General features: G+C 47.2%; 3 protein-coding genes across 4 annotated transcripts; 1 reads left to right on the forward strand and 2 right to left on the reverse strand.

The window, feature by feature from the left end:
- The first annotated feature begins 176 nt into the window (after window positions 1-176).
- LOC119352775 (protein PAIR1-like) lies at window positions 177-7,212 on the forward strand. Of its 2 annotated transcripts, XM_037619356.1 has the most exons (14): window positions 177-329; window positions 410-599; window positions 1,231-1,384; window positions 1,621-1,755; window positions 1,900-1,952; window positions 2,044-2,241; window positions 2,658-2,717; window positions 2,801-3,183; window positions 3,847-4,012; window positions 4,379-4,457; window positions 4,556-4,817; window positions 5,800-5,965; window positions 6,349-6,427; window positions 6,685-7,212. In XM_037619356.1, exons 1-14 carry the CDS (start codon window positions 271-273, stop codon window positions 6,936-6,938), a joined length of 2,238 nt encoding a protein of 745 aa, XP_037475253.1. In that variant the 5' UTR covers window positions 177-270; the 3' UTR covers window positions 6,939-7,212. The 2 variants fall into 2 exon arrangements, with proteins under 2 accessions (XP_037475253.1, XP_037475254.1); XM_037619357.1 differs by lacking the exons at window positions 4,379-4,457; window positions 4,556-4,817; window positions 5,800-5,965.
- Window positions 7,213-7,663: 451 nt separating this feature from the next.
- Window positions 7,664-9,574, reverse strand: LOC119352776 (7-deoxyloganetin glucosyltransferase-like). The gene is made up of 2 exons (XM_037619358.1): window positions 8,997-9,574; window positions 7,664-8,889 (listed from the first exon to the last, which is right to left on the reverse strand). The coding sequence occupies exons 1-2, from the start codon at window positions 9,505-9,507 to the stop codon at window positions 7,919-7,921; spliced, it is 1,482 nt and encodes a 493-aa protein (XP_037475255.1). The 5' UTR covers window positions 9,508-9,574; the 3' UTR covers window positions 7,664-7,918.
- Window positions 9,575-13,086: 3,512 nt separating this feature from the next.
- Window positions 13,087-15,208, reverse strand: LOC119352778 (7-deoxyloganetin glucosyltransferase-like). The gene is made up of 2 exons (XM_037619360.1): window positions 14,574-15,208; window positions 13,087-14,476 (listed from the first exon to the last, which is right to left on the reverse strand). Exons 1-2 carry the CDS (start codon window positions 15,106-15,108, stop codon window positions 13,506-13,508), a joined length of 1,506 nt encoding a protein of 501 aa, XP_037475257.1. The 5' UTR covers window positions 15,109-15,208; the 3' UTR covers window positions 13,087-13,505.
- Between the last annotated feature and the right edge of the window lie 1,253 nt (window positions 15,209-16,461).

Here is a 16,461-nt window from a genome sequence, read left to right on the forward strand (position 1 = left end):
AGGGGGGGGTTGCGGGCCGCATTAAAAATATTTACGGATCGGACGAATATACTGACTTTGTTCAGGTCAGAAAATTGAGGCCGAACCCGTATACTCGTCAGAATTTTGCGGGTTTACGATTTATACGGGTGTGCTAGAGTTGCTCTTTCTGCCCACACAAGCACACACCTCCCTCTCCCTGTCGTGGTTCAAATTTTAATTTTCCTTCGGTGCTCCGCTCCTCCTCGCCGGCCATCGCCGCCTCCTTGCCGGGGAAGGGAAGAGGAGCCGATGAAGCTCGGGATCAACAGCGCGTGCGACCTCCGCGCCGTCTCCCTCCCCCCGCCCCGGTAAGACCAGCCCCCCTCCATCCCCTCCCCTTATCCCCGTCCGCTGCTGCTGAAACGGCGGTGGTTCGATTTCGGACCAGGAGCGGCGGCGGGAGGGACGGCGCGCCCCCTGATTCCTCCGCGTCGGCGCCGCCGCCGGGGAATCCGCTCCAGGCGGCGCCGTCGCAGCAGCAGGCCTTCTCGCTCCCGCGCCCGAAGCTGCCGCGGCTCTCGGAGGCGGAGGCCTTCGTCGGCCAGACCCTCCACCGTCCCACGCCCGCGCGCCACCAGGTCTCCTGCGCAGCCGCACCGCTCCCCCTTCCTCCCCGCTGTTGCCACTGAATTCGTCCGTGGATCCGGTGTGTACTGCAGAATAGTACCAAACTGAAACTGGTGCAAGATCCAAGAGATTATCTGCTTGTCCAACCTTCGTTTTGCGAACGAACGACCAGTCTACTGTTCTCGCTATGGCTGTGGCGGCATTGCGCCATTGGTATCTTTTCTGTTTGTTGCGCGTGTACTGAAACATGAGGGCATGCAGCTTCTGCCGGACTGGCACCATCCTATATTATAGAAGCGGTCCATTGTATGCAGCTTCTGTTCGTCGTGAATAACTTCCGCGTTATCTATAAAAGCATGATGAATGACTTCATGTTGTGGTATTTTTGTTTGTTACACATGTATGTACTGAAACATGAGGTCTGGGTCCCAGGTGGTTTATCTGTATTTGACTATTTGTGCTTTGCTTCTGCTGGACTGACCTCCTTATTATAGATGATGCAGCTTCTGGTCATTGTCTTGCAGCTAAATGTTTCACTAACAGCACCTGTCTTCCTACTCACAGCTTACTAATTACGAAATATGTGTAGCACTTGTGCCTTCCCCAATTTTGACCTCCATTTTTCATCTCGTTGGTGGCCAGGGATTTGGCTTGCATGACGACTTGTCGAAGAGGATGCCTCCATTTCCTCCCACTTCAGCGTCTCATGCACAAGAAGAACCCCAGCAGCAGCAACCGGTGATCATACCCAGCAGCACTACCCTGCGCTGGAATCCCTCTCCTACAGACACTAGATGTAAGCTCTGAATCCCCAAGTAATGCATCCGATTGATTTAACGTCTCTCACCAACTTCAGGAACATTTTTTTTTGGTCACCTCTGTTTTATCTCATTGTCTGGGCATGCAAACTGCACTGGCTTGTGCTTTTATGGTAGAAAGAGCACCGGATGCCGTTCTGTGTCTAGACCTCACCATCACTAAGCTGTGGGTATGTTTTGTTTGGTTTGCCTGATGATGGTAGCATTTCAACAGGTCGGGTTAACGAGGACGCTGAGTGCAGGTTTCAGCAGCTGTCAGGTTCAGTACACAAGGTGGGGATGGTATTGGACTCGGTACAAACTGATGTTATTCAGTTAAACCGAACCATGAAGGAGGCGTCGCTTGACTGTAAGCCTTGCAAACCAGTACTGTTGATCATAATAGGAATTGCAGCAGCTTCTGCTTTGCTCATAAACTTTGCACTTTGATTTTTCTTCTTCTTCGACAACTGATGCATCATATAAGTGAATCGCATTTATCTGTTATGTGCAGCTGGTGGTGTGCAGCAAAAGTTCGATCTCCTAGAGGATACACTTCAGAAAATTGTAAGAGAAGTTGATGTCTCAGTTCTTTCTCCTACCATTTCATTGTTTGCAAAGACAACAAAGTTTGATATATTCAAACATGTTATCGCAGATTAAAGGACAAAATGATCTGAAAGTACTTGCTGAAAACAACACGAAAAGCAACTCTGATCAGCTGAATGTAATCAACTCTCGCACCAGCAAATTGAATGAGATGTCTTTGGTCGTTTCAGTCTGCCCAAAACAAGTGCAAGCAGATTTAAAAGAGCTGCATGGTGACATCTTCAGGGTTCTTACAAAGGACATGGAGGTACTTCTTCTGCTGCTAATCTACCGCTAGCTTTGGTACATCTTTTTTGGATTCATTTTGTCTTTAGGAATTATCCTGATGGTTGGCATGTGCACACAAGTAATTAATGTACCAGTATCCCAAGTTCTCTGTTGTCTCCATATGTGTGGGTTCAGTTCCATATAAACATACAAGTTTTCCTAAATCTCTTCGTGTATCCAGATTCTTGAAATAACATCATTTTCTTGTATAATGTTCATGTCACATAGCATTCAGCATTCTCAGTAGGTGATAGCATTTACTTTCTCTTTGAGATGGCTCAAAAAGCTCACAGTCCTGTCTATTAAGTGGCATGTCACTCTTTTCGTACTGAAGAAACCTACGTGGATAGTTTTGCACTACAACTGCCTGATCTTTGTGTCTCTTCATTCATGCAGGGGGTTGTTAGAGATATCAGGTCTCTGAGTACTAAGCCTGCTGTAATGCCAATGCTGCCAGTATGTTTACTCATTACTTGATGAGCTGAATCCATAAGTCTTTTCTTATCCTTGTCTCACTGTCTTTTCTGTCTTGGTTGAAGGACCATGTGGTAGCAAAAGGAAGTCCCCTGATGAACAAGATGTCTGTAGCAAACGGAAGGCCTACAATGAACCAGACACCAGTAGCAAAAGGAAGTCCCCTGATGAACAAGATGTCTGTAGCAAACGAAAGGCCTACAATGAACCAGACACCAGTAGCAAATGGACGACCCCTGATGAACCAAACACCAGTGGCAAATGGAAGCCCCATGATCATCAACCAGGCTCGAGTAGGAAATGGAAGGTCCCAGCTGAAACAAACACCAGTTACAGATGCAATGCCCCAGAGGGATCTAACACCAGAGATAAATGGAAGGCCCCAGAAGGACCGAATACCATTAGCAGATGGAAGTCCCCATATGGAACAAATAACACCAACAAAACCGTAATATTCTAGTCTCAGTTTTTCACATAATTCAGTTATTAGCTAAATATACAGAGATTTTATACAAAGATTCCTAGAAGTATCCTGCTCTGATAGGGATACAAAGCTATGTGGTGTGGCCACAGAGAAAAACCCTTTTTTTAATGATAGTTTTCTCGCTGTTATTTCAGTTCTATCAGCAAGGTTTTCTTTACCTGAATCACATGATGCCAGATTTAACCTAGGTGTTTTTGCACATAGAAGGGGCATCAGAGCACAACATGTATGCCCTATAATTTAGAGAATTGAAGTCACAGTTTTCATGAAAGGGTGTTAAAAAAAGGTTTCTTGATGTGCTAACTAAGACTAAATTTTGAAATCCTCAAACAAAAGTGCGAAGACTGTTTAACTATTCAAAAGGTTCAAATAACCATTCATATTTGCATAATCCTGAGGTAAGATTCTTATTTTCATGATAGAGCAGAGCTGGTTTAATGCTGGCAATTCAAATCATGAAATGACACATATTGTATTGCTTCAAAACATTCTTTCTCTCTTCACTCTTCAGGAAGATTATATTCACGACTTCTCAGTTGTACTACAAATATGACTCTGCATATACATTATGTCTTCACTGTTTTCTTAGATTTTTGGATTCTGACAAAGCTTGCTTATTAATGTCAGCCTTCCTGCACGTTCCACTTATGCTACAAGGGTGTCAGTTCTGAAGCCAAAGGTAGAACAGGGTATGGTTAAAGCAGCTCACATGGTTGGTACAAGCTACAGGCTAGCACCTTCACAGAACGAGAAGTTGAATCAAAAGGTCAATCCCCAAGAGCCAACTAAGAAGGTAATCTGTGATACCTTGCCCCTTTCCATCATAATGAAATTGGTATAGGATTCCTCGAGCAAACTAATGTTGTTGGCTAGTTTGTATACGATTTTCATGCTTTCAACAGTTAAAGGAAACACCTGTTGCAATACTGCTTACAGTTCAGGGCCAATGTCCTTCTGGAAAAAGCATACCACTGAGTTCTGGTTCTGAAAAAAAGCACACCACTGAAAAAAGCATACCTATGAATTATTGAATTTACTGGAACATGATTGAAGCTGCAGCTGTAACTTTTCGTATGTGCATCTGCAGTAGACTGAAAACTTGCGCTTGCATTATATTCAGTGTGTGATCGTGGCTCTGTACTTGTGTTTGAAAGTGCAGGAACCAGTTAAAATAATCATCAATTCGGATAATGGCAGTAAAGCGTGCACTTCCCGGATGATTCTGAACATGGAACCAGGTAGAGCTCATTCCTTTTTGTGCATGCTTTTCTTATATCGTTTCTAGTTTCCTGCCTCAAAAAGGAGAGGGAGACCCTGATGAACGGAACGTCTGTAGCAAACGGAAGACCTACAATGAACCAGACACCAGTAGCAAATGGACTACCCCTGATGAACCAAACAACAGTGGAAAATGGAAGCCCCAATATCGTCAACCAGGCTCCAGTAGGAAATGGAAGGTCCCAGCTGAAACAGACACCGGCAACAGATGGAACGACCCAGAGGGATCTAACACCAGAGATAAGTGGAACTCCCCAGAAGGACCAAATAACAGTAGCAAATGGAAGGCCCCATATGGAACAAATACCGGCAGCAAAACCGTAATATTCTAGTCTCTATTTCTTACATAGTTCAGTTGATAGCTAAATATACAGAGATGTTATACAAAGATTCCTAGAAGTATCCTGCTCTGATAGGGATACAAAGCTATGTGGTGTGGCCATGGATTTCGAGTCGTGTGACTAGTTGCGATTAGTAGATGAATCGCAAAAAAAATGTCGACTCAACTTAGTGTCGACTCATGACTCGAGTCGCGACTAGTCACAACTGCAGGCTCGACTTTTTCCGAGTCGCTACCCCAGAATGACTCATCGACTCGAAAACCATGGGTGTGGCCACAGATAAAACTCCTTTTCTCATGAGAGTTTTCTCACTGTTATTTCAGTTCTACTCACAAGATTTTCTTTACCTGAATCTCACGATGCCAGATTTAACCTAGGTGTTTTTGCACATAGAAGGGGATTCAGAGGAGAGCATGCATGCCCTGTAATTTAGAGAACTGAAGTCACAGTTTCATGAAAGGGTGTTAAAAAAGGTTTCTTAATGTGCTAACTAAAACTAAGTTTTGAAATCCTCGAGCACAAGTGCGAAGACTGTTAAACTTTCCCAAAAGGTTCAAATAACCATTCATATCTGCATAATCCTGTGGTAAGATGCTTATTTTCATGACAGAGCTGGTTTAAGGCTGGCAATTCAAATCTTAAAATGGTACATATTGTATTGCTCCAAAACACTCGGTCTCTCTTTCTTCAGGAAGGTTATATTCATGACTTTTCAGTTGTAGTACAAATATGATTCTGCATATACATTATGTCTTCACTGTTTTGCTCATTATGTCCTTGTTAGATTTTTTGATTCTGACAAAGCTTGCTTATCAAGTCCTGGAAACAGCCTCTTACAGAAATGTAGGGAAAGGCTGCGTACAATAGACCCAAAGTGGTCGGACCCTTCCCCAGACCCTGCGCAAGCGGGAGCTACATGCACTGGGGCTGCCCTTTTTTAAAGCTTGCTTATTAATGCCAGCCTTCCTGCATGTTCCACTTATGCTACAAGGCCATCAGTTCTGAAGCCAAATGTAGAACAGGGCAAGGTAAAAGCAAATCATATGGTTGGTACAAGCTACAGGGTAGCACCTACACAGAAAGAGGTGTTGAATCAAAAGGTTAATTCTCAAGAGCCAACTAAGAAGGTAACTGTGATACCTTGCCCCTTTGTACCGTAATGAAATTGGTATGGGATACCTCGAGCAAACTAATGTTGTTGGCTAGCTTGGCTGCGAATGCTTTCAACAGTTAAAGGAAACACCTGTTGCAATACTGCTTACAGTTCATGGTCAATATCCTTCTGACAAAAACATACCACTGAGTTCTAGTAGTTCTGAAAAATGCACACCGCTGAAAAAGCAACCCACTGAATTACGGTTCTGAAAAAAGCATACCTATGAATTTACTGGAACATGCTTTCAGCTGCAACTGTAATTTTTCATATGTGATTCTGTAGTAGACTGAAAAGTTGCGCTTGCATTATATTCAGTGTGTGATCGTGAGTTCGTACTTGTGTTTGAAAATGCAGGAACCAGTTAACATAATCATAGGTTCAGATAATGACAGTAAAGGGTGCACTTCCCGGGTGATTCTGAAAATGGAACCAGGTAGAGTTCATTCCTTTTTGTGCATGCTTTTCTTATGTCGATTCTGGTTTCCTGCCTCGAACAGGGGAGGGAGACCCTAACTGGTAATCATTTATAACAGAGAGATAATCATCGGCGATTACCATTTACCACTTACTAGTTTCTATTGCAGCATGCATTGTTATTACCAAAGAAACAAGAAATCCTCATTTGCAGCACAAAATAGATTTAAATGAAAAGAAGCAAATCACATCCTCTGTTATGTATATATGCTGCAGCTGACCTGATGAAGGAAGTCGGCAGCGAGTCGGGCCCACCACTTGTGTGGGGGGTGAGGAAGAGGAGGACAAGCAGCGAGACGCTGTCCATTGATGCCGCCACCTTGCTGCCAGGAGAAGGGGAGAAGAGGAGGCGGGGACCTGCACCAGAAGCACAGAAGGACGAGGCTGTTCACACGGTTGAAGCCGCTCCAGCAAAGCAGGCTCATCGGTTCAATCCCAAGTACGACGCGACCCTGTGGATCACCTGCTGATGCGGTCCGAAAAGCCATGTCGGCGCCGGGCACACTGGCAGAACAATGGTTGTTCGAATTTGGCAACATCAATGCACATAGTATCGTTTCACCTATGACCCCCACAACTCAAACACAGTACACATGTACATCATAGATGTCCAGAGAGGTAAAGTCCTTTTTTTCAACCATTTCAACTGTTGTTTACATGAGGTCCACATGAGGAACAGAATGAAGAATTGCAAATGAGATACAACTAGCACTTGCAATATAGTACCACGTTGAGCTTCCCTTTGTTTTCTGGCCTCCTCTCGAGCTCAATCGCCGCCACTGTGTTCGCTCCTGATGATATCCCCACCAGCAAAAATTCGACAGGTTCAGCAACGGTCCAATGAAATCGATCCAGTTTCACATGGGCCAGGTTCAGCATCAGGAGTCTGTTCTTCATCTTCCCCAAACATACATTTTCTTTTGGTAAGGGAGCGGTAAATTTATTTTTGCAACTTACCAGTAGACCCTCTTGCAGTGCCAACTTTATGGATAAATATTTGGACATATGTAGATAGATAGATATTGATATTTGTGCTTTTGATTATGACCACTGATAATCAGACCGTCAGGACATTCGATTGGCCTAGTGCTGCTGCAGCTGCAGGGTGGAGAAGGACGAGACGCCGGTGCCGGCACCAGCAGATCGTATTTAAACAATTCAAAAGATTCTGCCCCTACAATACATTACACGGTTTCCTGAAAGAAGGTACACCACCTTACCATTTTTTTTTCAAAGTATCAAATCTCACAGACATAAATGAAAATACATTACATGTACACATGACCATATGATTCGGTGCAACATTATTTCCCTAGCACAACCAACTAATAACCCACGATGGATAACTTCTCATACGGCCACAACCCAACCAAACAAAATGCTAACCCACGCCTTATTGGATCAGCGGTCCATGCAGAAACTGAAACTCGCATTTCTCAAATTCCCAATTCTACGCAACATTCTTAGTGGCGGTCAGTAGTACATCCTTGAACATACTCTCAAGGTTGGCCAACGACCTGCCACCAGGTTTTGTCGTCGCACGAACGGCTATCTTGCTCCATTCCGCCGCCTTTTGCCTCATTTCTTTTCCCACCCCTTCTCCTCCCATCACCTCCCGTAACCTTGCCTCGACCACCTCCCGGCGCACATCATTGCCAATTTCCATCCCAACGCACCAATCCACACACGCGTAACGGGAATTGGTTTGCTGCTCGGCGAAGAAGGGCCAACACAACATTGGCACCCCCGCACTAAGGCCTTCCATCATCGAGTTCCACCCACAGTGCGTCAAGAAGGCACCCACTGCCTCGTGCCGCAACACCGCCTCCTGCTCGCACCAGCTTGCAAGAAGGCACCTACCCTTGGTCGCCTCCTGAAACTCAGAAGGCAGCACAGCTGTATCGCCCTTTACCAGGTCATTTCTCACGATCCAGAGGAAGTCGTAGCCGCAATTGGCAAGCCCCCACGCAAACTCCACCAGCTCCTGCCCAGACATGGTGGTTATGCTTCCATAGTTGACATACACCACGGATCGGGGCTCCCTACCCTGAAGCCATTCGAGGCAGGATCGGTCTTCTCTCCAGAGGTTGGGGCGTATGGCGGCGAGCGTGCCGCCAGCATCGCCTTCCGAGACCAGCTGCTCAGTGAGGAAGTTAAGCGGGCCGATGGTGTAGACGGGCATAGGGAGGATGGAACACATGGCGTCGAGGGCCACCTTCTCGAGCTCGTCAATGGTGTTGAGGATGACGGCGGTCGCGCGGTCCGACTGCTCGACCTCGTGCAGCAGGAAGTTGAACAGCACGTCGCCACGGTCCGTCGTGCGGATGAAGGAAGGGAAGTCACGGAGGCGCATGTGTTTGCTCATCCCGCGTGCCTCCGTCACCTGCGTGTCCAAGTACGCGTTCTTCACTTGCTCTTCGTCTGCTCAAATCAATGAGAACGCCTAGCATCACCCACATGGAATGCAGCATATCTTCGGGACATGGTTGCTACTTGCTACAAACTTGGGGGCATGGCACCATACAAACCTTTGAGAGGGGTGAGGCCCTCGTCTAGGAGGAACCGGAAGTTGCGGTAGCCCATGAAACCGCACACACTGGCAGTCCAGAACACCAGACACGGCACGCCGAGTTCCACCGCGGCATCCATGCTAAAGCTCATGACGCCGTCCGCCACAACGCAGCTCACCAGCGGCGCCCCAGGCAGACTGTTGAGGTCGTGGAGCAGGTTCCTTAGATGGGGGAGGCAGTGGGTCATGATGGAATAGCAGAGGGATGGCATGTCCTGCGTGGTGTCGGCGTCCGACGGGGGCAGGCCGTCCGGTATGGTGGCAAAGCGGAAGTCCGGGAGGCCCGCCACGGCGTCAGGACCGCGGGAACGGACGAGGCGGCGGTGGTTATACTCGGTGTTGACGAAGGTGACGTGGAAGCCCTTGCGGTGGAAGATCTTTGCCAGCTTCATCATCGGCGTGATGTGCCCCTGAGCCGGGAACGGCACAAACACGGCGTGGGGCTTCTTGTTCGTGGTAGTAGCATCCATGTCGTTGTCGCCTGGAAATGCAGCTCAAGATTTGAAACTGTGTTTTTAGAGGCAAATGTGATCTTCTCTGCTTGTACGGGCAATCACAGAGTGCGTATATATAGCGACTGAGAGTGGCAATTGCTGCGCGTATAGAGTACAATATTAGTCTAAAGAAAGGTCGGACAGTTTAGACAATTAGGGCACGAATGCACGATGGATGGATGATAATGTGTATGTGATTAAGTGCTCATGTCGTTTGTCTTTACTAAAGTAGTAATGAATATTATCGATAAAATGCTCCATCTAGAAGTTTTGTGCAACAGAACCAGATTATTGAGCCATGCTCACTGAACGAAAGGTGACTGCTGAGTATTTAAATTGTTTTCAAGGTACCAACCTTAGGGCATCTCCAGCCGTTGGCCCCCCCAGGACGCATAAAAATCGCCCTCTGGGGGCGAGCCGGCGATACAATCGGCGTTGGGGGCAATTTTGCGCCCAGTCGTCGCCCCCAGGCGTCGAAATTGGCCCACTTTGCAGCCCAATTTCGGCGAATAAAGGGCCCATATGGGCGAGAATAGGCCCATACTCGGCATGGTTTCGCCGTGTCTCGGCGTTCAATTATCAACACAATTATTTCTTATCACATATTTCATCTAAGAAAAATCAAATACTTCAACAAAATAGTACAACAACAAATAGTTCAATACAAATTATATAGTTCAACAAATAAAAACTCGTATTTCATCACACGGCGTCCCCCTTGAGCCTCCATAGGTGCTTAATTAGATCTTTCTGCAGTTGATGATGCACCTGTGGGTCTCGGATCTCCTGACGCATACTGAGATAGGCAGTCCAAGTTGCCGGTAGCTGGTGATCAACTTCGGCTAGAGGACCCTGCCTGTAGTATGGTTCAGTGTCAAACACTGGGTCTTCTTGCTCGCTCTCGATGATCATATTGTGCAAGATGACACAGCAAGTCATAATCTCCCACATTTGATCTTTGGACCAGGTCTGAGCGGGGTACCGAACAACAGCAAATCGAGATTGGAGCACACCAAATGCCCGCTCGACATCCTTCCTGCAAGCCTCTTGAAGCTTCGCAAACCAGGCGTTCTTGCCTCCTGCCACAGGGTTTGAGATCGTCTTCACAAATGTCGACCATCTCAGATAGATGCCGTCAGCTAGATAGTACCCCTTGTTGTATTGGTGCCCATTGATCTCGAAGTTCACCGGAGGAGAATGGCCCTCAACGAGCTTGGCAAAAACAGGAGAGCACTGCAGCACGTTGATGTCATTGTGAGTTCCTGGCATACCAAAGAAGGAGTGCCAAATCCAGAGGTCCTGTGTGGCTACCGCCTCAAGCACCACACTGCAACCGCCTTTGGCGCCTTTGTACATCCCCTGCCAACCAAATGGGCAATTCTTCCATTTCCAATGCATGCAGTCGATGCTTCCAAGCATCCCAGGAAATCCTCTTGCTACATTCTGGGCTAGGATCCGAGCAGTGTCTTCCGCATTGGGTGTTCTCAAGTATTGTGGCCCAAACACTGCCACCACTGCCCGACAGAACTTGTAGAAACACTCTATGCTGGTGGACTCGGCCATGCGCCCATAGTCGTCGAGTGAATCACTGGGAGCTCCATATGCAAGCATCCTCATCGCTGTCGTGCACTTCTGGATGGAGGTGAATCCAAGAGCGCTAGTGCAATCCATCTTGCACTTGAAGTAGTTGTCGAACTCCCGGATGGAATTCACAATCCTGAGGAAGAGCTTTCGGCTCATCCGATAACGGCGCCGAAATGTTCTCTCGCCATGAAGTGGAGCATCGGCGAAGTAGTCGGAGTAGAGCATGCAGTAGCCTTGGAGACGATGCCGGTTCTTTGCTTTCACCCGCCCCGGTGCCGAGCCACCTCGCCGCGGCTTTTCATTGCTCGCCAGCAGCTGGGCGAGGGCGGCGAGCACCATGAGATGCTCTTCTTCCTGGACGTCGGCCGCGGCTTCCTCCTCCAGCAGCGCGGCGAGCTCTTCCTCCTCATCCGAGTCCATCGCCGAGGCAGGCAAAACGCCGAACACCTTGCGCTCGGTGGGCGTGTACCCGCCGTTAAACCGCGCCTCCGCGGCCGGAAATGCCCAGCTGCTGTGGGAGGGGCTTCCGCGGCGAAGCGCTGCTATTTTCCGGCGGGGAATGGCTATCTAGTGGAGTAGGGCGGCGGCCGTCGCCGGGATATAGCTAGTGGTGGCCGAGGGCGCGGGGGGTGCGAGGCGAGTCGGGGGAAGAAAACCTTGACTTTTTCCCTGTCGGTGTGGGCCAGGCGTGCTTTTCCCTAGCGCCGGAGCCCCCAACTGCTCCCCAGCGCGCCGGGTTCGGCCTGTGACCGCTGGGCAGAAAAAAGGTCCGAACCGGCGATTTTCGGCGTCCTGGGAGCGTGACTGGGCCGTTTTTTCGGCGCCGGCGCCGAAAAAGTGGCCTGGGGGGCCCTGTTGGGGGCGCGGCTGGAGATGCCCTTAGATGTGTGTGCCCCAAACTCGGCATTGTGGCTTGGTTGGGGCCTTCGGCTTTGGATGTTAGGCTTTGGTGCGAAGTCTGTTTGGTACTTGGCTCGGATTTTCGGCACCCCTTCATCAAGTGAATAGGAATAGCGACAGATCTTGCCGGGATGGTGGCTTCAGACTTATTGATGTATTACTTTATAAGGTGTTTGTGAATAATTAATAAAGTGGTTGTATGCATCGTCCAGATGCAGAGGCTGGGGGTCATCCTCTTTTTTAAAAAATAACCTCAGATGTGAAGAATAATCTATAATTAACTGTGTCCGACGCTATTATATAATTTACTGGATGTGTTTTTGTTGATAATTGCTATTTGTTTTTGTGAAGAAAAAAATCCAACTCTCACCCCAACAAGTATTTTTGTTCATTCTTTTGTTCTTACTCATTGCTGTTACCAACATGGTGAGTGTCCTCTGTCTTCCATTCTTTTGTCCACCATGCTAAAATGCTGATATACAACCTAAGAAATGGCCCACACAAATAATATGATCTAACGCCATCATTAAGGGCATCCACAACATTACAATAAAACATTCTCTAAGCAAAGAAAGATACATGTTATTGGTCTAGAAACTTTAGCATATGTTCTCTACAAAAATAGAAGGGAAACATACAAGATCATGTGAAAAGAGAGGGTAAGAGGAACCATGTTAAAATTGCTGGAACCATGTTAAAATTGCTCTTGAACGTAGGACATATTTTCTATGGAATTTTATCCTTTAGTTCATCACTATAGTAATCATATTGATTGGTAACTTTATGTATACTTCATCTTCTATTATGTCTGCTAATCCACCCTAGAATTCGCCACGTTATAGTGGTGCACGAGGGTGATTTTTGTTCCAGTTCTACCCCTGCCCGTTGTCCGGGAGAATGGTAGTTTTTACAGGAAACACCACCGGCTTGTCCACAATACAACGAAGGATTGAGCCAACTCTGAAATCCTTTTATTTTTATTGTTATACTTATACTTGCAATCATCCAAACCATCAAACACACCACTAAGCACTTTATTTATTCATGTTATTCATAGCTATCTTTCATGCATCCACGTATCATATTTATTCCGAAGTATCATATCTTACAAAAATAATTAAGAATACATTAATGTAGACACAAAAAGAATAAAACCAGATAGAGGTACCAACCTACAATGGCAAGCTGATGACATGGCCACAACCCAAACAAACATGACAGATATAACCTTATTGGACAACCAGTCCATGCAGAAACTAATCCGCATTTGACATTCTTGATAAAAGACATAGCAAAATGGCAGGAATCGTCTCTCATTGATGATTGTGGTTACAATATATAGTCCATGAAGGGACGCTTCGTTCCTGAAGTGATGCTTCGTTCCCAAAGGGACGTCTACAACATCGGTCGTATCCCTTCGGATGGCAATTAACATGTGGGATATTTAAATCTCAACAATTCTGTCGGTTGGATCTGCATGCATCTCAGTTCTAGCCAACATTCTTACCTGCACTCAATAGTACATCCTGGAGCAGACTCTCAAGGTTGGCCAACGACCTGCCACCAGGTTGTGCGGTTGCGCGAACGGCGATCTCACTCCACTCCACCGCCTTCCGTCTCATCTCCCTCCCTGCCTCTCCTACTCCCATCACTTCTCGTATCCTCTCCTCGACCACCTCCCGGCGCACGTCGTCGCCGACCTCCATCCCGACACCCCACTCCACGAACACGTAGCGCGAATTGGTTTGCTGCTCCGCGAAGAAGGGCCAACACAGCATTGGCACCCCTGCGCTGAGCCCCTCCATCATCGAGTTCCACCCGCAGTGTGTAAGGAAGGCGCCCACCGCCTCATGATGCAGCACCGCCTCCTGGTCGCACCAGCTCGCCAGGAGGCACCTGCCCTTGGTCGCCTCTTGGAACTCTGGAGGCAGCACAGCAACATCGCCCTTTACGAGGTCATTCCTCACGATCCACAGGAAGTCATAGCCACAGTTGGCCAGCCCCCATGCAAACTCCACGAGCTCTTGGCTGGACATGGTGGTGATGCTACCAAAGTTGACGTACACCACAGACCGAGGCTCCCTGCCTTGGAGCCACTCGAGGCAGGACCTATCTTCTCTCCAGAGGTTGCAGCATATCGCGGCGAGTGTGTCGCTGTCATCGCCATCGGGGACCAGCTGCTCGGTGAGGAAGTTTAGCGGGCCGATAGTGTAGATTGGTAGGGGAAGCATGGTGCACATAGCGTCCAATGCCGGCTGCTCTAGCTCGTCAAAGGTGTTAACAATAATGGCGGTCGCGCGGCTCGACTGCTCTAGCTGGTGTATCATGAAGTTGAGCAGGACGTCGCCGCGGTTCGTGGTGCGGATGAAAGACGGGAAGTCTCGGAGACGCATGTGCTTGCTCATACCACAAGCATGTGTCACGGGCGTGTCCATGTACCCGTTCGTCACCTGCTCTTTATCTGCTCAAAACCGAATATTGCACATGCAACAATGGTTGTTACAGACTTAGGATATGTTTGTTCAACTTCAAGAAGTTTGTCATACATGGATACATACCTTTGAGAGGAGTAAGGCCCTCATCTATGAGAAACCTAAAGTTGTGGTAGCCCATGTAGCCGCAGGCGCTGGCAGTCCAGAACAGCGCGCAAGGAACGCCGATCTCCACCACAGCATCAACGCTAAGGCTCATGAGGCCGTCCGCCACGACGCACCTTACCAGCGGCGTCCCGGATTTATTGTTGAGGTCATGGAGCAGGTTCTTTAGGTGGGGGAGGCAGGTGGTCATGGTGGAATAGCAAAGGGATTCCGGGTCTTGCGTGGCATCGGCGTCAGACAAGGGCATGCCGTCCGGAATGGTGGCGAAGCGGAAGTCCGGGAGGCCGGTTATGGCGTCAGGGCCGCGGGAGCGGACGAGGCGGCGTTGGTTGTACTCAGTGTTGACGAAGGTGATGTGGAAGCCCTTGCGGTGAAGGACCTTAGCCAGCTTCATCATCGGCGTTATGTGCCCCTGCGACGGGAAAGGCACGCACACCACGTGGGGCTTCTCATCGGCCAATGTAGCACCCATGTCGTCGCCCGGAAAGGCAGACATGCAGATCGAGATTGAAACTGTGCAAGAGTGTGAGCTTCTCCGCTTGTAGTGACAATCGCACAGACCCACAGTCCATATGGCTGCACATATATATACAATATTAGTTCCAAAGGACGAGCAGATCAGCATAAACTATAGATGAGAATATGCGTGGTTTGGTTAAGTGGCTAATAGTCATCTGTCATCCCAATGTTCTATGACTGTATTGAAGTAGTGAATAGTATCGATAAAATGCTCAACTAGATATTGTGCAACAGAACCAGATTCTTCCTCCATATGCTCCTTGAGCAGAAGGTGGGTACGAAGCTCATAATGACCTATAATTTACTCAATTTGTTACTAAAACTGTAAATTTCTGCGGGTTTGTAGGATTGCACATCGAGTTTGTGAAGAAATATAAAGTTTCCCACAATCAATATTTTGGTTCTTTTTTTTTTCTCTTACTCGTTGGTGTTATCAACATAGTGTGGTCTATTCTCTCATTCTGGTGTCCACCACGCTAATGCTGATATGACAACCTCTAAGAAATGGTCCACATAAAGATATGCTCTTACTCCATCATCAAGGGCATCCGCATCATTACCAAAAACATTGTCAAACAAAGGAATATACTATATGTTATTGGTCAAGACAAATTTAGCATATGTTCTCTAGAAAAATAAAAGGAAACATATCTTAAATTACAAGCCGAATCGATGTTGTTGCACCTAATTTTGGGTCCGGAGAATTTTATGATGGGTCCAGAGAGGGAGTTTTGAGAATACGGGTCCATGTGTGAACCCACTTTGTAAGACTTCATGAACATTGTATTTCTTAGTTTTGAGAAATTGTGAAAAACCGTTGGTATTTGGTAGAAACTTACTCATATGATTCTTCATAAAAAAAGATTATGACCATTTGAGATATGTGTGAAACTTGTACCGCACCTTTCTCATTCTGATATCCACATAGGCCGCAACTTGTCATACTTTTGATGGAAACTAGTGGGTCTAGGCTCATTTGTGCACATATCTAGCTTATGCACCTCGGTGGGTCTAGGCTCATCCTTGAAGGTAGTTATGTACAACAAAAGTGATTTGACACATGCGAACATGCTATCTTTGCTGATTTCAACCTCCCGAAGAGTTCCAGAATTTATTACAAACTTGCTATTATGAGGATCACATGTGCTCAGACAAGTGTTTTCATCATTCCAATTCCAAATGTCCTAATGCTTGATTCTGGTGCAAACCTATAAGAAATAACACATACTTATGTATGTTTCAGCAAGTATTTGCCATAATGCGGTTTGACCTCAAGTTCCACCATCCTAGAAACGCCTGAATAATCATCCTTGTGGTTGTGTATAGAGTG

The sequence above is a fragment of the Triticum dicoccoides genome, chromosome 2A, assembly GCF_002162155.2.
Source record: "Triticum dicoccoides isolate Atlit2015 ecotype Zavitan chromosome 2A, WEW_v2.0, whole genome shotgun sequence".
In the NCBI taxonomy this organism is placed as follows: domain Eukaryota; kingdom Viridiplantae; phylum Streptophyta; class Magnoliopsida; order Poales; family Poaceae; genus Triticum; species Triticum dicoccoides.